Source organism: Hevea brasiliensis, chromosome 13 (genome assembly GCF_030052815.1).
Source record: "Hevea brasiliensis isolate MT/VB/25A 57/8 chromosome 13, ASM3005281v1, whole genome shotgun sequence".
NCBI lineage: Eukaryota > Viridiplantae > Streptophyta > Magnoliopsida > Malpighiales > Euphorbiaceae > Hevea > Hevea brasiliensis.
The window spans coordinates 68,743,071-68,766,108 of NC_079505.1; the positions used below are offsets into that span (position 1 = coordinate 68,743,071).

At 34.5% G+C, this 23,038-nt stretch overlaps 3 protein-coding genes across 4 annotated transcripts; 2 read left to right on the forward strand and 1 right to left on the reverse strand.

Annotated features, from left to right (window-relative positions):
* Positions 1-7,874: 7,874 nt before the first annotated feature.
* LOC131172184 (uncharacterized) lies at positions 7,875-9,641 on the forward strand. The gene is made up of 3 exons (XM_058133127.1): positions 7,875-7,880; positions 9,115-9,189; positions 9,324-9,641. The coding sequence occupies exons 1-3, from the start codon at positions 7,875-7,877 to the stop codon at positions 9,639-9,641; spliced, it is 399 nt and encodes a 132-aa protein (XP_057989110.1).
* A 4,833-nt stretch (positions 9,642-14,474) lies between these two features.
* Positions 14,475-18,718, forward strand: LOC110635650 (serine/threonine-protein kinase PBL34). 2 transcript variants are annotated; one of them, XM_058132143.1, is made up of 6 exons: positions 14,475-14,924; positions 15,578-15,897; positions 16,010-16,145; positions 16,753-16,886; positions 16,971-17,094; positions 18,007-18,718. In XM_058132143.1, exons 1-6 carry the CDS (start codon positions 14,804-14,806, stop codon positions 18,396-18,398), a joined length of 1,227 nt encoding a protein of 408 aa, XP_057988126.1. In that variant the 5' UTR covers positions 14,475-14,803; the 3' UTR covers positions 18,399-18,718. The 2 variants fall into 2 exon arrangements, with proteins under 2 accessions (XP_057988126.1, XP_021640763.1); XM_021785071.2 differs by having other exon boundaries at positions 14,477-14,924; positions 17,944-18,718.
* Positions 18,719-19,596: 878 nt separating this feature from the next.
* LOC110635651 (uncharacterized) lies at positions 19,597-21,991 on the reverse strand. The gene is made up of 5 exons (XM_021785073.2): positions 21,612-21,991; positions 21,382-21,487; positions 21,207-21,306; positions 20,466-20,577; positions 19,597-20,255 (listed from the first exon to the last, which is right to left on the reverse strand). The coding sequence occupies exons 1-4, from the start codon at positions 21,715-21,717 to the stop codon at positions 20,479-20,481; spliced, it is 411 nt and encodes a 136-aa protein (XP_021640765.2). The 5' UTR covers positions 21,718-21,991; the 3' UTR covers positions 19,597-20,255; positions 20,466-20,478.
* Positions 21,992-23,038: the final 1,047 nt, after the last annotated feature.

The window sequence follows — 23,038 nt, forward strand, 5'->3', positions numbered from 1 at the left end:
AGAGCTTATTAATGCTAATATTTTATTATTGGCTTCCAAAGTAGCTAACAACCAAGCCGGTCAAAACAAAAGGCATAACATCTTTACATCAATCACTCACACCAAAGATGTGAAATAGTTCCACCCCCATCATCATGGTGATGCCAATAGGTAGCCATGTTGCACTAATGGTTCAATGCGTAGTGTACATCAAAGAAAAAGAAAATTTTCTTTTCTTGAGCATTTGTATTTAGGAAATGCTCCACCTCAAAAAGTATGTGACATATTGTGATGCACTGCAATATTTCTTTCTCTCTATCTCTATCTCTCTGAAGCTATTTCATATATATGGAGCTTTGTCCAATTCCAATTATAGGGTTTTGCACCTTTATACCTCCACAAATAGGCCATCATGTGATTTTGGCTATATGATGACCTTGAGTGGGCTAACACTAGTTTGTGTTTTAAAATCTATCCTCTTTCTCTTCCTCTCTTGTGTGCTTGGTGGGGTTCTTGAAATGGACCCACTCATAGTGGGGGCAATGGGCATCTCTCTCCTTTCCACCCAAGGACCCTTGTCAAGTTGCAAGCACAGTGCAGAAGGAAAAGAATAGGATCTCTCTCTCTCTCTCATTTGCTTTTCTTCACCCAAAGCATCATAGAATACCATTTTTTGTTTAATGGTTGTTGATGAAATGACCTCTCACCAAGCAAGCCCCTCCTCTCCTGCCTTCCCAATCCCATCCCTTTTAAAATTTACAATCTCATAATTTTTAAGGATGTTTAAAATTAAAAAAAAATGATAATATCCCATTTTCCATTCATGTAGATGTAAGAATCTATCTAATTATCTACAACCTTATTTAACTAGCTATATATATATATATAGAGAGAGAGAGAGAGAGAGAGTGTGTGAATGTGATGGGATTGCACTCAAATATGCTCTTTGACTATATCTTTCCTATTAACTTTGACCAAACAATAATACAGACCAAGAATATTGCTAAACTAATTTTTTGGCCCTCAATTAGGAAAAATCTTACAAATGGTTAACTCCTTTTATGGGATTTTTTTTTCTTAAAGCTCAGCTGCCAAGGTCCCATAGTAACCCACTTAAATTAATCAATGATGGTGCTTATTTAAGTTATCAGATAAAATAGTGAGATTCATTATGTCTTGAATTTATAATAAATTAAATCTAATTTAATTAATTAATAGTCTCCACAATCTTTACATACTATATTATTATGTTTCTTTTGAAATTAAATTAAATACTTGGGACCTCTAACTTCATTTCTATAATAATCCATTTTTATGTGCAATATTGGAAGGCATATCAAAACCATGCATGCTATGGAAATCAAAGGGCAAGTGTGCGTGTGTGTGTAGATATATATATATATAACACCCCTAATTTTTAAAAAATTATTCTATATGTAAATATAAATATTTTAGTCTAACTCCTGGTATTGTGAGCTTTGCATAGGTACTTTCGTTTCGTGGCTGTAACACCTCTAATTTTCAAATAATTATTCTATATGTAAATATAAATATTTTAGTCTAACCCCTGGTGTTGTGAGCTTTGCATATGTACTTTCGTTTCGTGGCTGTAACACACCTAATTTTTAAATAATTATTCTATATGTAAATATAAATATTTTAGTCTAACCCCTAGTATTGTAGGCTTCGCGTAGGTACCTTCAATTCGAGAAAATTTAATAGTTGCTCGGGTCTGCAATTTCGGGCCGAGCAGGCAAGCTAACAAAAAAGTTTCAGAATGGGGTCGAAATTATAGTCTATCCCACCGTTTTCAGACGTTCCAGACGCGTCCCTAAGGTCAGAACCTTACTTTTTCTTAATTATCTAGTGCTTAATTACGATTAAAAATCTATAAATATTCGTGGTAGGTTAAAAAATTATAATTCCTTTCGCATTAGCTTAATAATATTGCTAAGAACTGCAGGAAAAAATTTTAGAATTTTTAGAGCTCATTTGGGCAGTTTTTGCAAAAGGGTTAATTGTAGGGACTAAATTGTAATTTTTCAAATTATGGTTGTTGACTATTTGGATGGGCCCAGGAGGGGCCATGTGATGTGATTGAGTTGTGGATGTGTGACTTGTGGATATAGAAGTGCATTTTGAGCCCTTTTGCAGGTTGGGTAGGTCCTAGGTATAGGGGAGACTTTGCCTGATTTTTTATACGACTTAGGGTGTCTTTGGTCCTTTCTAAATTTGTATTGAGTTAAATATATTAAATAATTGTAATGAAATTGTCAGGTGAGCCGGGACAGCCTTCCTCCTTCGCCCAGCCGCCACAGTGACCTCGGTTCAAGTCTGTAAGTAAAATATTAATTTTAATTATAATTTCAATATTATTATATGTTCAGGCATGCCCATGCATCACTTATAAATATGTATCTATGTAGTTAAATACTAGGCATGTTTTATATTGCATTCTTAATTGATAAAGTGCCATGGATGTTGTTTATGGTAATTTGGAGCAGCGTGCGTGCGTTGGCGTACGTGTGGTGTGTGGTATTGGATATGGATAGGACGGGTAGACGTGACTTGAGAGACACTCACTGAGACCTGTTCCTTTATGGATAAGTCGGGGTGTGCACGGCTCGAGATGATCTCGCTGGCCCCCGCATTTGGTTTATCAAGCGAAAGTCCAGCTTGAGAGACACTCGCTGGCAGTGGTTGGATTAAGAGAGCTGTATAGGAGATCAGCTCTCATATATGTACTGTTTGAACATTATTGGGTGTGTGAGTGCTCCAAATTGCCTTTTTGCTGTTATGATGTGATGTGTATGAAAATTTTGATGGTATTGCATTCCACTCCTTAGGATGCATTAGCTCTAGGTAGCTATAGAAATTGTAGTTAAAATTGATATTTTACTCTCTGAGTCGAACGCTCACTCATGTTCATCTTATTTTTTTAGGCTACAGGAAGATTACTTATTGTGACTAACCTGCTCCTCTTCTTCGCAGGTCAATTAGTAATATCTAATGTATTTTATACAATTTAGCCAAATTCTAGAACTCCGCATGTATTATAAGTACTTTATTTGATTTGGGTCTATGTTATAATTGCCACGTTGGTTTGTAAACCTATTAAATGCATGCATGACTGGATTGGATGAGAGAGCTGAGCTCCCATTGGATTTTATGATATTATATGTATGTGAAGGGTGAGCTGAGCTCCCCAAATAATTATATATTATGCTTACAGATCGAGCGAGTCAAAAACTCTCCGTTGTATGGTCAATATTATGGCTGGACACTGTCCGGTTAAATTCTTGAAATTATGCTTAAAATGGATCTTAGGATTGAGTTAAGGAATAATTAGGCTTATAATGAGCCTCGGGGGCTTTAGGTTGGGTCATAGGTTGGGTCGTGACAAATGACAATTCGACTGTCGCCCGAATCTACAATTTCGGGCTGAGCAGATAAGCTGCCGGAAACACTTCGGAATCGGGTCAAAGTTATAGGCTACCCCATCATTTTCAGACACTCCGAACGCATTCCAAGCGTCAGAATTGGCATAGGTAAACCCGATCTCTGAGTTTTTTTCAATTTTATAGTGCTGCGTTTAGAATAAAATTTCATAAAATATTCGTGGGTAGTTAGAAAATTATAATTCCTTTTGTATTAGCTTAATAATATTGCTAAGGACTGTGGGGCAAAATTTTAGAATTTTTAGAGCTCATTTTGGTAGTTTTTGCAAAAAGGGTTAGTTGTAGGGACTAAATTATAATTTTTTAAAATTATGGTTGTGTGACTTGTGGATATAGAAGTGTATTTTTGAGCCCTTTTATAGGTTGGGTAGGTTCTAAGTATAGGGAGAACTCTGTCAGATTTTCAGTACAACTTAGCGTGTCTTTGGTTCTTTTTAAGCTTATATTGAGTCAATTATATTAAATAAATGTAATGTAATGTAATTGTCAGGTGAGCCGGGACAACCTTCCTCCTCTGCCCAGCCACCACATTGACATCGGTTTACGTCTGTGAGTAAAATATTGATTTTAACTATAATTTCAATATTATTATATGTTCAGGTATGCCCATGTATCACTTATAAATATATATTTATGTAATTAAATACTAGACACATTTTATATTGCATCTTTATTTGATGAAATGTTATGGATGTTATTTTATGGTAATTTGGAGCAGTGTGCGTGTGTTGGCGTGCGTGTGGTGTGTGATATTGGATATGGACAGGACGGGTAGACACGGCTGGAGCTTGACTCGCTGGGACCCGATCCTTTTATGGATAAGTCGGGGTAGGCACGGCTCGAGATGATCTCACTGGCCCCCGCATTTGGTCTATTAAGAGAAAGTCCGGGTTGAGATGTACTCGCTGGCAGAGGTTGGATTAAGAGAGTTGTATAGGGGATCAGCTCCCATATATGTACTATTTGAATATTATATGAGTGTGTGAGTGCTCCAAATTACCTTTTTGTTGTTTACAATGTGAATTATATGAAAAATATGAAGGTGTTGCATTCCACTCTTTAGGATGTATTAGCTTTAGATAGTTATAGAAATTGTACTTAAAATCGGTATTTTACTCTCTGAGTTGAATGCTCACTCCTGTTTACCTTGTTTTTCTAGGATACAGAAGATTTCTTGTTGAGTTTTAACCTGCCTCTCTCATTCGTAGGTCATTTAATAACATCTATTATATTTTGTAAAACTTTACTAAATTCTAGAACTCCGCATGTGTTAGAAATATTTTATTTGATTTGAATCTATAATATAATGCCATGTTGGATCTGTAAATTTATTAAATGCATGTATGATTGAGTTGGATGAGGGAGCTGAGCTCCCATTTGATTTTATGACATGATGAGTATGTGAAGGGTGAGTTGAGCTCCCCAAATTGTTATATATTGTGCTTACAGGTCGAGTGAGTCAAAAACTCCCCGTTGGATGGTCCATGTTATGGCCGGACTCTGTCCAGTTAATTTCTTGAAATTGGGCTCAATATGGGCCTTAGGATTAGGTTAAGGAATAGTTAGGCTTACCACAGGCCTCGGGGGCTTTAAACTGGCCCAGGTCCTAGTGCCGGTCCGGCCCATAGGTTGGGTCATGACAATTATGGTATTAGAGCTTAGGCTCTAGATTCATGGAAAATACATGTCTAAGGCTTAAGAAGAGTCTGGTTAGGGGTTCACATGGGGAGTATAAAATCCTATTTCTTCTTCTTCTGTAACTCATTGTTTCTAACTTCTGCGTTATACCTCGGGATAGGCTAATTGTAATCCAATTAGTGTCTTAGTTTTCATGAATTATGTAGAGATGTAAAATAGAGTTAGCAGACATGTTGAGGTCTGCCATGAGGATACGTACTCTAATAAATGCTATGTTTCTTTCAGTATGGGTTTAAGTGGCGTGCCTATTTGGTGCAAGGCATGAGGACATAAATGTGATTTTTAGCAATATAGCTGTCGTAAGTGAGAGTGAGGGTACCACTGTTGGCAGTCATCGGTGGATAGCCTAGTCATAGTAAGTTCATGCTATCAGTGGATTCAAAAGAGATAAGAGATCAAGAGATATAGTATGTCGGGACGTACCGTAGTAACTATACAATATTCTCAATATTTATGCTATAAGCTACAGATTACAATACTGACATGAGATTATTGTGTAGAGCTACGTGCTTCTCCGTGGTGCACCATGATTAGGGTGTTTGTAAACAACCTCTATTTTGGTACAGTTATGTCAAGACAGAGTTTTATTTCTACAGAGGAGTTAGTAAAACTCCTAGTGAGGGTTGAAGACCCTAGAGATTGAACACCAAATGTCACAGTTGGGTGATAACTAGAGTCAGTGACTCAGTTATCCTACTTTGAGCGTAGAGTTAGAGCATAAGTGGCACAAGACTAGAGGTTTTTACTATGATTGTAGTGAAATAGTGACACCTACTTAATGGGATCATCTGGTCTACGGTATGAGATCGTTGGCAGTGTTGGCATTGCAATGGATGTATTGCCTAAAGTTTAATGAAGATAGCACCTCCTTCGTGTGACATTGGAGAGTAAGTACGACTCTACTCCCTAAAGGAGATTGGAGGTTATGAATAATATTTGTAGCCTGCGAAATGACATTCTAGGAAGGTTGACAATATAAAAAGAGAGCAGACAGCTTTATATAGTTGTGGTAATGGGGTTGAGGTAGTACCTCTCTTGCAGTTAGTTATACTGTCAAGTATGGTAATGTTTTCTGAGGAGAGACAGAAGAGTACCACTAATATAATGTTCTGTGGAATGATGTCCTAAATGAGACTGTAGTGTGATAGGAAATGTTGGCTCAGGTATCCCCTTAGAGAGAGCACAATTTTCTGTAAGGATCATAAGAGATCGGATCATGATGGATGCAGAGCTTTAGAGTAGTAAGGGGAAAAAAAGGATCCTGTAGATTCCCTCCTTGAGGTATTAGAGGATAGTTTAGAGTTACAAGAGGAAAGGACAATGACTACAAGTCAGTGAAAATAAGTCATAAAATATCAGTAGATAAAAGGAAATATAGAAATGAAAATTTAGATAGTTGGTTTTAGATGCAATAAGAGAGAAATTCGAATGACAGTGGAAGTACCAGCCAGAGTGGTTAGAGCACCAATTTTGAGTAACATCAAGGTGTTGATAACTTGATAGAGACAGTGAAGGGATATAAGTTCCTGATATGATAGTCAGATCAAGAAAGAGAGTAGCACTAAAGAATAAAATAGTCAAGTTCTACTTTGGGTAAGATAAAAGAGATGAATTAAAGAGCAAACCGAATAGCCAAAAATAGGACAAGGTCAGGAATATCAAAGTGTGATATAAGGTATATAAAGTGCCATCCTGAGCAAGGTAAACAGGATGAACTGAAAGGCAATATTAGAAAACCTAGAATGAGGGTACATGAGTGAAGATAGTTGTCAAGATATAGAATCCAAAAGTGTGGGACTTAGAGCAGGTCATGGTTCGGGCAGTATCAGGAGCCAAAACATGGGGTTCAGAGTTGCAAGATATGGATCAAACTCTGTCTATTCCTATTTCCAAGATGGAGTAGATAGCAATAGGATAAGTCCATTTAGACTTCTAACAGTATGAGAAAAGTTAGTTGAGGAATGCAACCAAAGCAAGTAAAAGTTATAGGATGTGCAATGGTGTCTTGAACTATCCTATCAGGCAAAGGAGTGAATTAATAAGTAGTAAGTTAAATAAAAGTAAACCTAATAGTTCAAATAGGCATGACGAACAAAAAGGATGGTGGAAAATGGCACATAGGCTCAGGACCTGAGTAGTGGTAGTGAGATAACAATTATGGGGTCTATGATCAAGGATTAGGTGAGCATTTTTAGTATGACCAATAGGGTCACTTTATAAGGAAACATTAATGAAAATGAGTGACAGAACGACAGGAGGAGATAGAGCAAAAAGAGATATGTATGAGTGACAGTCACAAGTCACTGAGAAGTACAAGGATAAGAGTTATGACAGTAAGCATGATTGGAATCCATTTTGGAAGAGTTTATTGGTGAGAGGTATCTTCTTGAATACAGCAAAATATAGGGATGCAAAAGAGTTAAGGTAGGCATAAAAAGGTAGAAATGGAGTACAAGTGGAGATAGAAAATCTTAAGATGATATATTAGGCAAATCGGTGGTACAATAGAAGGATTGCTATAGTTGATATCTTATATAGAGATGATGAAATTTCAGGGAGAAGACCAAGAGACATGAATGGTGTGTTGATGTCAGTAGGAGGAGATTTCTCCTTCTCTTCAAGTTTAGATCGTACCTTTGGCTCTAGAAGTCTACATAAGCAAGGGAAATAATGTTGTGATGACCTAGTATTTAAGAACCTGATAGGCACCAGTCTGTACACATTCTTCTTAAAAAGAAAATGACGGTAAGTGTGTACCTGATGTTATGTATGAAAGGACGATAAGAGTAGTGACCAAAATTAAGTCGAGTTAGTCACTAGGGCACACAACTCTTCTGAACTATAAGCTAGAGGAAGAGCTAGTTGTGAATAAGTTTTAGTGGATGAAATTGTTGCTGATGGGTAACTTTAAGGTTGAAGTCTGGAGAGCCGTGGGTAGTATGTGTGGTTGTATTAAGGAGAATGAACACGTGAAGTATCTTGATCGAAATTATAGCCTAGCACACATTTCCCATAGCCTTATTAGTTCAGCTGCAACTTATAGTTTCAAGGGCTCCTATCTAACTATGATGAGCAATTTCCTACAAAGGGTAGTTGGGAATGATAATGTTCTAATGGTTAAGTTAGGAAAGGAGACACAAAAAGAATTTTCTAAGGTCAATTACAAGTGCTACATAATATGAAAGATGTGCTGATAGGAGTCAATCATAAGGTTAGAATCCCATAAGTAATGGAACTAGTAATCAAGATAGGACTAAGAGATAAAAAGAAAGTCAAAGTAGATGTTGGGATGGATATCCTTGAAGGAAAGGCATAAGGGTGAGAGAGGACAAAGGTTAAAGAATAAGTACAATAAGTTGGAAAGATATCAACACTAGCAGAAAAAAAAAAAAAGATAAGATCCAAAGGATAGGTGAAAAGCTCAGTGGAGTTAGTTACAATGATGAGGATAAGAAGGAATAAGTACGCTAGGGACACACTAAGGGATGTTTAAAACAAATTATGGTGAAATGGTAAGATAAATGAATAATGGAGTCTCGATTTAAGTACCAATATGTCAGGAAGCACGTCAGATAGTAAGAAATTTCAAGCAAAAGGCAAGTAACTCTCTTTTTAGAAAAGGATTAGGATATGATAAGTTGTTTTGACTGGATGGCTTAGGAATACATAGACTTGTGTTAGGTTAGAGAAGAGGCCCAACCCACTTTCTACTATTAATAGATAGAATATGAAAGCTCAACACTTGGATAGAGCTCTACATAACTAGTTACATAAGATGAATAGGGGTTGATTTGAGGACCTTAGTAATTACACAAGTAAATTGGGAATTCGAAGTATCATCAGAATGAGAAGATGTATAGGTGTTAACTAATGGGGCCATAGGACAAGTAAAGATATCGAACAAGATACCTATGATAGGTGCTACGGGAAAGCATCTCGTAGAATACTATATGATAAGGAATATAAGTCATGTCTGTAGGAAGCAGAGATTGTTGAAACAGAGGTATGGGGACTGAAGTCACTAAGAGATATGTTAAGGCACAATAAAGGAGAGGTAAGCACCAAAGTTGATGAAAGTTATGAGATATCAAGTCAAACATAGTGGAGGTATAGTGAGTACTGAAAATGTCAGAAAAAGATTAAGGAGTGGTTTAAGGTATGAGTTTCGCTGTGAAATGACGATGATAGCTAGGATACTACAGCAGGCAAAAGAGCTATGCAGATCCTAAGCAAAAGGATGTAGAGTTTGCAGTGGGTGATTATGTATTCCTAAAGATCTCCCCAATGAAAGGTGTCATGAGGTTTGGGAAGGAAGGCAAGCTGCCACCTAGATACATAAGACCTTTTGAGGTTATTGATAGAGTTGGAACAGTTGCTGACCAATTGGAGTTACCACCAAGCCTTTCTCACTTCCACCCAGTGTTCCACATTTCCATGCTTAGGAAGTACATACCTGATCCTTCCCATGTATTACAACCCGATACAGTGAAGTTGAAGAAAACCTAACCTTCGAAGAGCAGCCAATAGTCATAGTGGACTTTCATATGAGGCAGCTATGGTCAAAAGAGATCCCTATGGTTAAGGTTTTGTGGAGGAGCCAATCGGTAGAAAAGTGTACCTGGGAGTCAGAGCAGGACATGCACAATAAGTACCTGTACTTATCCATTGTGTAATATTGTAATTCTTTATTCTGTCTTGTATAAAATTCGAGAATGAATTTTCTGTAAGGGGGGGAGAATGTAACACCCCTAATTTTCAAATAATTATTTTATATGTAAATATAAATATTTTAGTCTAACCCTTGGTGTTGTGGGCTTTACATAGTTACTTTTGTTTCGTGGCAATTCGACCACCGCCCAGATCTATAATTTCGGGCTGAGTAGATAAGCTGCCGGAATCACTTCGGAATAGGGTTAGTTATACACTACCCCACCATTTTCAAATGCTCTGGATGAGTTTCAAGCGTCAAAATTGGCATAGGTAAACCCAATCTTCGAGTTTTTCTCAATTTTATAGTGCTGCGTTTAGAATAAAATTTCATAAAATATTCGTGGGTAGTTAGAAAATTATAATTCATTTTGTATTAGCTTAGTAATATTGCTAAGGACCACGGAACAAAATTTTAGAATTTTTAGAGCTCATTTTGGTAATTTTTGCAAAAAGGGTTAATTGTAGGGACTAAATTATAATTTTTCAAAATTATGGTTGTGTGACTTGTGGATACAGAAGTGTATTTTTGAGCCCTTTTGTAGGTTGGGTAGGTCCTAGGTATTTGAGGAATTCTGCCAGATTTTCGGCATAACTTAGGGCGTCTTTGGTCTTTTTAAGCTTATATTGAGTCAATTATATTAAATAAATGTAATGTAATTGTCAGGTGAGTCGGGATAACCTTTCTCCTCCGCCCAGCCACCACATTGACCTCATTTTATATCTGTGAGTAAAATATTGATTTTAACTATAATTTCAATATTATTATATGTTCAGGCATGCCCATGCATCACTTATAAATATATATTTATGTAATTAAATACTAGACACATTTTATATTACATCTTTATTTGATGAAATGTTATGGATGTTGTTATATGATAATTTGGAGCAATGTACGTGTATTGGCGTGCGTGTGGTATGTGATATTGGATATAAACAGGACGGGTAGACACAGCTGGAGCTTGACTCGCTAGGACCCGATCCTTTTATAGATAAGTCGGGGTAGGCACGGCTCGAGATGATCTCGTTGGCCTTCGCATTTGGTCTATTAAGAGAAAGTCCGGCTTGAGATGTACTCGCTGGCAGAGGTTGGATTAAGAGAGTTGTATAGGGGATCAGCTCCCATATATGTACTATTTGAATATTATATGAGTGTGTAAGTGTTTCAAATTACCTTTTTGTTGTTTAATATGTGAATTGTATGAAAACTATGAAGGTGTTGCATTCCACTCTTTAGGATGCATTAGCTTTAGATAGCTATAGAAATTGTACTTAAAATCAGTATTTTACTCTCTGAGTCGAACGCTCACTCCTGTTCACCTTATTTTTTCAGTATACAGGAGATTTCTTATTGAGTTATAACCTGCCTCTCTCCTTCGCAGGTCATTTAGTAATATCTATTATATTTTGTAAAACTTTACTAAATTATAGAACTCCGCATGTGTTAGAAGTATTTTATTTGATTTGGATCTGTAATATAATATTATGTTGGATCTGTAAATCTATTAAATGCATGTATGATTGGGTTGGATGAGGGAACTGAGCTCCCATTTGATTTTATGACATAATGAGTATGTGGAGGGTGAGCTGAGCTCCTCAAATTGTTATATGTTGTGTTTATAGGTCAGGTGAGTCAAAAACTCCCCGTTAGATGATCCATGTTATGGCTAGACTCTGTCCGGTTGATTTCTTAAAATTGGGCTCAATATGAGCCTTAGGATTAGGTTAAGGAATATTTAGGCTTACTACGGGCCTCGGGAGCTTTACGCTGGCACAAGTCCTAGTGCCGGTCCGGCCCATAGGTTGGGTCGTGACAATATATATACATATATTTATTGCCATTAGGTTCATGTTTCAACAGAAACATTAATTATTCTATATGAATTTTTCTTACCTAAATTTGATCTATTATGAACTCAAGACATAAGATATATGATGAGACTCACATATCAAACACATGAGTTTCACATACTTATGTTTTGGATTCATAATGAACTAAGTCTAAGCAACAATTTCCCTATTCTATATATGTATTGTTTCTTAATTAATTTATATTTTTTTATAGACATTTTATCAATTTTTTTTAATTCAAAGTGTAAAACAACAGTTTTCAAGTAGGGTGTACTCCCTTTATTTTCCCAACATTTTTGGGTTATTAGTGGAATTTGCTGCTACTGAGAGTTTTATTTGTAAATTTAAATGTAGCATGCAACAATGCACACATATATACTTATGTACAAAATCAGTAATGTATGAATTATATATTTATATATGTTATTATATTTCTTCAACTGAAAATTTACTTAAAAAAATATTGATTTTTAGAAATGTATGATATAATGAATAGAGTTTTACAATGTTTAAATTTGTAAATTTAAGAATTTTAAAATTTTTAGTAAATGTATGAAAAATTTAATAATAATAATAAATTTTTTATATGGGATAAGATTTTAGTAGTTAGAAATTTGAAAATGTTTAGATGATAAAGTTGGTATTTAATATGATAAGTTAATTTATATAAAAAAATATAAAAATAATAAAAAAGATGCTATGTGATTTTTTAAAATATTCTTATTATAGTAGGTAATGGATCTTATTCTATTCTTGATTAGAGATTTTTTTATGAAAAATGCAAATTGGATTTTGAAGAAGGCAAAGGATAAGAAATCCTCGAGGTGCAATAGATAAAGGAGGATTTATTCAATCACAAAGTTTAAACTACTTAGAATACCATGTGTTTAGAAATTTCTATTCAATTTTACTGAAAAGCCAATGAATTGGGATATATATAACTGATAAATTAAACCTTTTCTTTAGTTTTGATTTTTAAAATTAGGTAAAAGATTTATTTTTATCCTTAAATTATGAGCCAATAATTATATAAGTTTTTAAAGTATTTTGGGTTTAAACAAGCCCTACAAATTTACAAAAAATTAGATAAGTCTTTCGAATTTTAAAAATAGATTAAATAAACCTTTTATTATTTTTGGAAAAAATAAACTCATCAACTTTTAAAAATAAGCAAAAAAACGATTAAACAATAATTAGACTCTAATATAAATCCAGCCAAAGCTGTGCACAAAGACTTCTAATGCATGGAATTCTCATCAGTAATTTTGTATATCTGATTTGCAATATCTAGATATGTATTTGTTATATCCTAGAATAGCTTGATAAGTTGTTTTTTGTCGAATGGTTCTTCGTTAAACTTATAAAGAAGTTTCTTGAATTATTCGGCAAATAACAACTTATAACTCTGCTCCAGGATGCAACCTGTATCTATCAAGATGTTGCAAATCAAATACACAAAGGATCTCGTGCACTAGAAGATTTTCCTGTATGATCTTAGTTAGAATTTTACTAATGATAAATCATAGTTCTGTCCTTTTTTTATCGATTTTTAAAAATTAAAGAGATTTTTGTCATTGATAGGGCTGTAAATGAGTCGGTTCGAGTGTATTCGCTATATTTTGTCAAACCAAACTGACAAAGTTGGTTTTGATAGTATTCAAACTAAAACCAATAAATTAAATTACAAAACCACATATGTTCAATTTTCATATTAAGCAGGTTGGGTTCAGTTTGGGCTATTTTTACTTGTTTTAATACTTTTTAGGCTTTTATAATTTAACTCTTATTAAACCTTCCTCCTACACATATTATCATACACCAATTAAAAATAAATATTAATTTAAAATGTATTATTCAGTAAAAATAAATAAAAATAAAATTATATATATATATTTTGAACTTTTATTACATTAACCTGAAACCCAAACTGAAAATTTGGGTTGTAATTATTTTTAAATTATAATCAATAGTTAAATGTATAATACCATTGATTTTGGTTTAGATTTGATTGGGTTATCAATTTGGCAGTCTCTTTATACACCCTTAGTCTTCAATGTCTTATTTAATTTATTTTTAAAAGCTTAATTTTTTTTTATTTTTTTAAAAAATTAAAAGGTTTAATTAGATATCGAAATACTCTAAAAGCTTATCTCTATTATTTGGTATAACATGACTTGGGGTCTGTTTGGATGAATGTCAGGGAAGGATAAATAAAGGTAAGAAGAGGTAAGTAATTATTTTATCCTCTGAGTGGGAAGAGGTGAGTTAATTGAGAATAAGGACAAATAAAGATAAATCTTACCCTCCCTTATCCTTCAAATCTCAATTTTTTTACACTTCAATTTAGTATGTAAGAAGGGATAAGGAGAGAGAGATGAAAGTTATGAATATTTCTATTTATACACCCCTTAAATTTATTATTTCTTCACTTCTTTTCAAATATAAATAACATACTTTACCTCCTCTTATGAAACTATTAATTTACCCCTTCTAAATATGAAATTTTTTTTATTATAACTCTCATTATCATTTCCCTTCTTTATCTTTTTTTATCTTTTCATTCTTTGTCCTTCCCTCACCTCATCTAAATAAATCCCTGGAGGGTATAAACAAAGTTTGAATTTTACCATTTTACCCAATTAAAAAAGAAAGAAAGAAAAGCTCTCACGAAGCAGAAGACAGAAAGGTATTTTCTCAAAAATCTTGGTCATTGGTGGGTTTGCTCAAGCTACCAACAAAATAAAGTAGAGTATGGTAATTTTGCCAAGTTAAACACAGAAAGAGATTCATTCTCCATTCCCCCACAAAAAAAGGTGGTGGAGAAAAAGTTCTTTTTGTGCACACTGCGATAATGGTGATGATGATGCCTGCGATCTCCAACAGCAAAACCAACACTAAAACAACATTTTTTTCAATTCCTCTCTCTCTCTTCCTCTCCTCTTCTCTTCATACTTCTCTCTCTCTCTCTCTTTCTGTTTTCTTTTCTTTTTTTCCTTCTTTACTCATAACCATGACCAATCTCTGCTCACCGCCCTATCACATCCCGTGCAATTATAGTGACAACCCATGTTAGACGGATAGAGCCACAACCCAAAAAGAAAGTTCCTATGGAGAACAAGTGTGGGTGTTGGGCTCTTCTAAAACGGGGAGTTAGAGGTGCCTGCAAACCTTCTGCCTCTAGAGACTCTGCTAACACTATCCCTCGTACTAGTCTTGTTTATGATGCAGGTATATATCTCCTCTTTTTGTTGCTTGTTTCAATTTCTGATTATAATTTGACCCTTTTCTGCCAAAATGCTCTATGTGTACCGACGTAAGGTCTCCTCTGTTTTTGTTCTGTGACATTGTTTTTCTCCACTGTCTCTCCAACCTATTGAATAGTTTCCGTAAGGACTATGTGATTTGATTTGGAAGTGTTCAAATCCAGCTCCTTTATCATGTATTACTAGACTCTGAGCTTCTAATAATCTCAACAGCTTTTGGGTAGCGTGAAATTATGGTAAAGTTGGCATGTGGGAACAGATCTCAAACTGGGGTTTTGCTGATGTTTCCACAGAGATCAGCTTCCTGAGTTGCAGGCACTGGGAAATGCAATTTCTTTGTTTAACTCATAAGATCATCACAGTTGAAATCTTAGCATTTTTTTTTTACCTTTTTAATTCGCTAGACAGACTTGATAGCAGGCTCAAATTCCGAACTTGTGTAAAATTTGAGTTCTCATTTTTTTTTTCCTTTATATTTAGCTCAATTTGAACCTTTGTTTCAATGCTCTTTGTCAAGGCTCAAAACTAAGAAAAGGGGGCAATAAAGCATGTAAATTATGTGTAAAAGAGTTGTGTGAAGTATAGAAAGAGGTCTCACACACAATTCTATTGGTGCAGCTACTGAAACACGATACCTAAACGCTAGCAATCGAGAGTTATGCCCTCCTAATGAAGCAAAGTTATCTTCTGATAATCCTGATCCACCACCAACAGATAACAAATCTCCATGCCAGTTACTCCAGTTCACCTTTCAAGAACTAAAATCAGCAACCGGTAATTTTAGGCCTGATAGCATTCTTGGAGAGGGTGGATTTGGATATGTCTTCAAAGGATGGATAGAGGAGAATGGGACCGCACCAGCAAAACCAGGGTCAGGAATCACTGTTGCGGTGAAGAGTTTAAAGCCAGATGGTCTTCAAGGCCATAGAGAATGGGTGGTTAGTAAAATATCTGTTTTTCTTGGGCCAGTAGGTTGAGGTTGAAGGAGACTGTAGTGTGAGATGATATAAGCTAGTGATTTAACATCATGGCACTTTTGCTATGTTGCAGGCTGAAGTAGATTTTCTTGGACAGCTTCACCATCCTAATCTTGTTAAGCTTATTGGATACTGCATTGAGGATGATCAGCGGCTGCTTGTTTATGAATTTATGACACGGGGAAGTCTCGAAAATCATCTTTTTAGAAGTGAGTTGTAGAGATTTAGTTGCCTTTGCTGTGTTATTTTTACTAGTCTATATCACTTAAAATGTGTTCTCTATTTCAGGATCCTTCATCAATATGGTCAGTAGTAGTCAGTAGACATTCTCATTTTTTTACCATTTGATCTTTCTCTGAAGTTCACTTTTCCCTCTTTTTTCCACTTTCTTTCCCAATTATTCTGGCCAAACAATGCCACGGTGTGAACAGATCTTGTTGCTTATCCCACAAAAATTTCCATTTCCATAAATTTAGACTAAGCACCCTATTGGTTTGTTCCAAGATTATACATCATTTATGTACTTTATTGATGAAGGAATGCTATTTCTGCAAATTTTTGCTCAGGTGGACTGTAATTTTTTATTGAGGAGATTTTTTGACATACCTAATCAGAATGGATGAAGTTCAAAATGTGGAAAAAGCTGTCCCTTTTTCCTTTTTACATTTTTTTATATTTTTTCTTCAAGCTGAATAATCAACCCTTTGGAACACTTCCATTAACTTTCCTTTCATCAGATTTTTAATTTTCCTGTTTGTACAATTTTAAGATGTATAATGTATTGACGAAATACTGATGTTGTCTTAACTTTTGAAGGGACAATACCTCTTCCATGGTCCAACAGAATTATGATTGCACTTGGGGCAGCAAAAGGATTGGCCTTCCTCCACGGCGGTCCAGAACCAGTAATTTACAGAGATTTTAAGACATCAAACATCTTACTTGATTCGGTACGTGATCATTGATATCAATGGTTGATAGTGTTTTAATCATTTTCTTTAATTGAATCCTAAAATCAAAGATTTATTTAACAGGAATATAATGCAAAGCTTTCAGACTTTGGTCTAGCAAAAGCTGGGCCTCAAGGTGACAAAACTCATGTTTCTACCAGGGTGGTCGGAACTTATGGCTATGCTGCCCCAGAATATGTGATGACAGGTATAGAAGTTGTAATATATGGTTTGGACTCCTTGAAACCTCTTTAACACTTGCATATAGTCTTGCTTCAATGAATAATATAAGTCAACTAGAGAACAAGTTTGTTTATCTGTAGATGATAGCAATATGATTGACTAACTTGTAAAACTTTTCTCTAAGCATCATAATTGTACCATAGACCGTAGATGAATCAAATCATCAGAACAAAAAATGATAATAGTGCATCAGGCAACAGATATATCTTCAATGACATTTTCTGTGGCATTCTGAACAAATTGGGGATGCTTCTTGTATGATATTTGTGTTTTAATCAAATCACCAGGATATTCATCAACCATGGAGATAGTTCATTTACCAAAATCCTAACGTATCCTCTCAAGTGTAGGGGAAAACCAAATGAATTTTTTCATGATGATGAGAGAAAAATTTATTGAGTCTGCACCCATAACTCCTGCCATAAAATCTTTTCAATATAATAGCTGGCCTCCATTTATGTCCAATGTTTTAGATATGAACTTTCCATATGAAGATATCTGTCTATTGATTTAGTAATAACAGGATGTGTGGGATGACCAAATGATATTGAATGGTCTAATCTTATATGATCTTTTAGTCGTAAACCAATGTCATAAATCATTTTAAATTTATCAAACCAGATGGTTAATATTGATCTTGGGCCATTGATGATCTTCTTCTTAAGAACTTTTGATCAGTCCTGCACTAATAAGAATTCTTTCTTCATTCAGTTTAGCTCTTTTGGAACATAATCTTGAAGCCTAGGGCTCAGAGCATATTGTGATAGACTGGTTGTGGATCTAACAAATTGTACACTTTTGGCCTCTTTCCCAGGACACTTGACATCTAAGAGTGATGTTTACAGTTTCGGTGTTGTGCTGCTTGAGATTTTGACAGGCAGAAGATCAATGGACAAGAAGCGCCCTAGTGGTGAGCAGAATCTTGTAGCATGGGCTCGGCCTTATTTAGCTGACAAGCGAAAGCTGTACCAGCTAGTGGATCCCCGGTTGGAGCTGCATTACTCCCTAAAAGGGGTCCAGAAAGTTTCTCAATTAGCTTACAACTGCCTCAGTAGGGACCCTAAATCCCGCCCTACAATGGACGAAGTTGTGAAGGCTCTCATTCCATTGCAAGATCTAAATGATCTTGCCATCTTATCTTACCATTCTCGTTTGTCTCAACAAGCAAGACGCAAGAAGAAATCTGAGGGAACTCAGCAGCACACAAATGCTGCATCCAAAAGCATTAGAGATTCTCCCTTGAATACTAGCAAGCAACGTTGTAGATGATGGACGATCAACTTTGAAACAAAACCAAAGGTTGGTACACGGTATGTCCACCTTTGTGTATTTGTTATGTGGAGATTATTTCAAGCTTGTGGTAGAACTTTTGGTTGATTTAAGATTTGCTTGAGCCAGAAAGATCTCAGAAGAGGAAAGGTAAATCAGTTTCTATGAAACCTTACACTAGAAAGCTAACCATCAATGTGTACTTTCTTAAGATTTGCCTGCATTGTAATTGAGATATATCTTGTAATTAGATAAAAACCTTCCATTTCTAAGATTGCTCTATGCATCTACCTGAAAGTCAATTGCTTGAGTTTTTGGAATTGCAGTTTTTTTTATTTTTTTTTTATGTAGTTTCATCACTACAGTATATTTTCCAGGATTGATTCATCTTCTGGAAGCAAAAATTCTAGTTTTTATATGTGTAGGCTTGATTTCTGGGGAACCTCAACAGCCCTTGTAATTGAAAACATTTATGGATATTTTGCGTGTTACTCAACTATTGTTTAACCTGAACTTCAATATAAATTTATCTTTCTTCTTTTAAGTAAAATGTTTACTTGAACTGAAAGGATACCAAGTTCAGCCCAGGAACTGTCTTGGTTGGCTATAAAATCCTCAGTATCTGCACAAGTCATGTACCATACAAGCCACTTCCAGCAAAATTAGCACATATGCTATCGACAAAGATGCAAAGCATCTTTATAGTGCATAGAAATCTTTGACAATATGCACTTTACCATCAGCTGTATTTATTTACATCTCGTTCAAACTAGAATCTCATCTAGCTTTAACTTATTCTGCAAATCACTTCCACTAAAGGTACAGTAAAGCTTTGTCATGGCACATTTATTTCATCATCGATTGCATTTCTATCACAATCATATTAGAATCTGATCTTGCTTTAGCTTAAAACACAAATCATTTCTAAAAATGAAGTGGTGAAATTCTCTTCTTGCGTGTGAGATTTCTGGATGCCTATGCAGAGCTATTTTAAAGAATATGCTTGCCTTGAGCAAAGAAAACTATGGCTTTGCCATCAACTTGTCTATTTTTCCCCCTTGATAACACAGCACTCTGACGCTTCTCAAGGCACCAAATTTCGGTACTGAATCATATTCAACATCAGTTGTGTTTGTAACACCCAAGTTCAACTTTCCCAAATTTTATGACATACTTGTCGCAACCTATGCTAGTGCTGTGATAAGGATCTGTGATAAGGATCGGACCCTTGGTTTGTTGCAACTTGTGTTGGTGCTGTGATAAGGTCCGGGCCCCAAACTTGTGTAGAATTCCACTGCACAGAGCATATTTTATATCTAGAAGCACTATCACGGTATTATATGATTATGGCTTGAGATAGTTGGAAGATTACTTTGATTTTGTTAACTGTCTTACAGCATTCAATGTAACAGTCACTATTAAATCATTGCAGATCATCTATTATTTTCATTAATTAATCATGTGTTGTGTCCTGTATTGTCCTGTCATGTTCTGCTCCTACTCCAACTAAAAATGGAGTAGCATAAATTTAACTTCACATTGATAAATCAAATTTCACGTTCAGGCAAATTTGATTCACGAAAAAACAGAATCTTTCGTTTTTTCTTAATATATAATTGGATCAAATCCCCACAAGATATATAGCTGACAACAACATGGATTCTGAGCTTACCGTAGTCACCCTTTCAGGAATTTTCCAAAAGGTTCATTCCTGCTGCTCTAAATGGATTGCTTCCTTGTATTTTTGTAGCATTGGCACTAATTCAGGCACTTCACTCTCTTGTCTCCGAAAACATGTATCATCTTTAACCTCAGCAGATCATGAAGATGATGATCCAAATTTCTAACTTCCATTATCTACATGTACAAACCATCAAGGAAAATTTTAGGGAGGCAGCTTGTTCTAAGCACGAGCTGTAGAATGAGCCGGTTGATGGAGTATCAAGCACCAACCAGAGAAACGTCTTCTCTTGGACCATTATAACAGCAAGTGATTCAGCGAGGGTATATTCTATTATATTATATTATATTATATTATTTTAATTTATAATCACTTAAGCCTTTTACCATTCATTTGGAATCATGGAGTACTGTAACTTTCACAACCATCATATCGTTCCTCTTCTTGTCGGTTGGCCGGAGTACTGTTTTTGATTGCTACATCCCTGATGAAATAAAGCTGTGTGCACCAGAAATTAAATGATTAGTGTATGGCTAGAAATAAGTGGCAGATGACACAGATATAGTAAGCATCCAAGAGGCACTTCACTATTAAATTCCAACTCTAATATTACATGTAAATGATGCACTATATATATATATATATATATAATTTTAAAATGGTTTGGTCATGTACAGAAAATCAAAAGCCAAGTATGAAGCTTTAATAAGTTAATAGGAAAAAAAGTGAAAAGAGAAAAGATGTGCATAAAATAATTTGATGACTTGGAGGGAAATAGTATCGCAATTTTTACAAGTTCCTGATATTAAGGCGGATTTAGTGTTTAACAAAATTGAGTAGTGAAAAATGATTAATATAACAGATCCTTCTAATAATTTGAGATTAAGGTGAACCCAAATGTTCTCAACCAGATTGGAGGCATCGGCAAAGCTCAGGAAATTAACATAGACAGTACGTTTTTGGCATTTTCCACGTAGAAATTAATTATATATGCCAATAAAGGGGTACAAGGACCACCTTGTACTTTGTTTTCAGGATTTTGTCTCCAACCAACAATGACATGATTTGAGGCTACCAATAATAGATGAATGCTTAATTAATTAGATTGCAAAATGTCTAGAACTCACCTGATCACCATCCTTGATGCCGAAAGATCGAAGATTTGTCTTGTCATCGTCTAGCTTTTTACCTCCATAACATAAGCAAAATTGGCTCCATACATGCGACCTGAATAGATGAATATCAATATCACATAAATCAAAAGCAAGAAATTCATCTGAATCATTCACCATATATATGTACCATGAGATATTGAGATCAATATTATCATCCTCTGGTGAATAACTAAAAACATCCTCCACTGACTGCTTAAGTTCCCCAACGCTGGCCATCATTGAAACTTCCACCTCTATCAAGAGCATAAAAACAAAGGGGAAAAAATCCCATTTCAATAATTTCATCTAAAACAGTTACAAATATGTATAAACACATGAACCCAGAAATTAAAATTTCAAAAGAAAGAATAAGATTACCAAAATGAGAACCATTCAATTTGAGAACAGAAAGCCTGAAGTGATCTTGAGGTAGCCTTTCATATCCAGAGGATGTAAGGGTAAGGGAACGGCAAAGAATAGACATTCTTATGAGCAAGCTAGTCTCTCTTTGTGTGTATATATATATATATATATCAAAAAACCCTAGCCCTGTGTATTACTTATTACCTTGAAAATTAAAACATATAACAAATAGCAGAATTAACCCTTGATATTGTAGCTAATAATCCAAAAAAATGCCAATCTGATGAGTTCGTTCTTATTTTGTATATGAAGTTAAAGAGTTTGTTAACTTGTAATATAAGAAACAAACTCTTCCTGTAATAAGTTAGGGTTAGGGTTAGGGTTAGATTTTCAGTTTGAATGTACGCAGATCAGAATGCTGTATGAGGGATTTCAATGATAAGAGACTTTCTGTTTTCAGTGGATGGCTTGGCTTTCAAGGCGGAGAAATATTCATGGTCAACGTGAAGACTTTAAATAAACAAAAACTACATCGTTTAGTTAGATGAATATAGAACTTCTCACTGTTTCAACTTCTAATGGCATAAGTAACAGCTTTAAGGTGCCTGGCTGCCTGCCCGGACTTTGGCCATACAATTTTGGAAAATTTTATTTTTGATTGATTATGTTTCACTAATATTTGGTCTAATGAATGATACACTTTCAGCTGAATAATATACTTTTTAGTTATTTGATCAAATTAAATTAGGTCGATTTTTCTTAATACTAGTTAAATGCCTATGCAAGAGTACATGGATTTATTAATTTTTAATTTTAATATTTAAATTATTAATATTTTTATATTTAAAATTAATATTAACTGATTATAATAAAAATTATAAGTTTAATATAGAACAAATTATTTAAAGGCATGTACAAAATAATTAGGAATATATAAAATGTTAAAATAAATTATTATTAGCAAAAACTTACGTATATATCTAAAATAATTATAAAAAAATAATAAATAAAAAGTAAAATAAAATAAAAAATATACTTTTATTTAAAAAATTAAAATCAATGAATAATATTTCCGAATGTAATAATATGAGATTTTTTAGATAATATTACATGAATTATACATTAATTATATGTAAACATGTTTATTATTTTTATATATACTTACACTTTTTATCTCTCAAATTTTAATGGAGGTTTTATAATAAAAATATAGTAATATAATAAAAAAAATTGACTAAAGATATAGAATAATCTGAGGTAGTTAAATAGTACGATCATTTTCACCACTTTAAAATTTCAACTTTTTTTTATATTCTCATAATATGTAACGTCCTAAATTTTTAAGTACTTATTTTATTTGAGAATTAAATGGTTTGACAAGTTAAAGAAAGACACTGTGTTGTTGTTATATTGTAAGCCTGAGACCTTTTGGATTGAGAAGT

Excerpts from the sequence above, each read along its gene's own strand:
- LOC131172184 (XM_058133127.1), top strand. Across the intron at positions 9,190-9,323 it reads TAAGGCACAATAAAGGAGAG|CTAGGATACTACAGCAGGCA; the intron begins GTAAGCACCAAA and ends TGACGATGATAG.
- LOC110635650 (XM_021785071.2), top strand. The coding sequence starts at position 14,804 with ATGGAGAACAAGTGTGGGTGTTGGGCTCTTCTAAAACGGGGAGTTAGA. Across the intron at positions 14,925-15,577 it reads TAGTCTTGTTTATGATGCAG|CTACTGAAACACGATACCTA; the intron begins GTATATATCTCC and ends CTATTGGTGCAG. Across the intron at positions 15,898-16,009 it reads AAGGCCATAGAGAATGGGTG|GCTGAAGTAGATTTTCTTGG; the intron begins GTTAGTAAAATA and ends GCTATGTTGCAG.
- LOC110635651 (XM_021785073.2), bottom strand. The coding sequence starts at position 21,717 with ATGTCTATTCTTTGCCGTTCCCTTACCCTTACATCCTCTGGATATGAA. Across the intron at positions 21,488-21,611 it reads ATTGAATGGTTCTCATTTTG|AGGTGGAAGTTTCAATGATG; the intron begins GTAATCTTATTC and ends TGCTCTTGATAG. Across the intron at positions 21,307-21,381 it reads ATTGATCTCAATATCTCATG|GTCGCATGTATGGAGCCAAT; the intron begins GTACATATATAT and ends TCATCTATTCAG.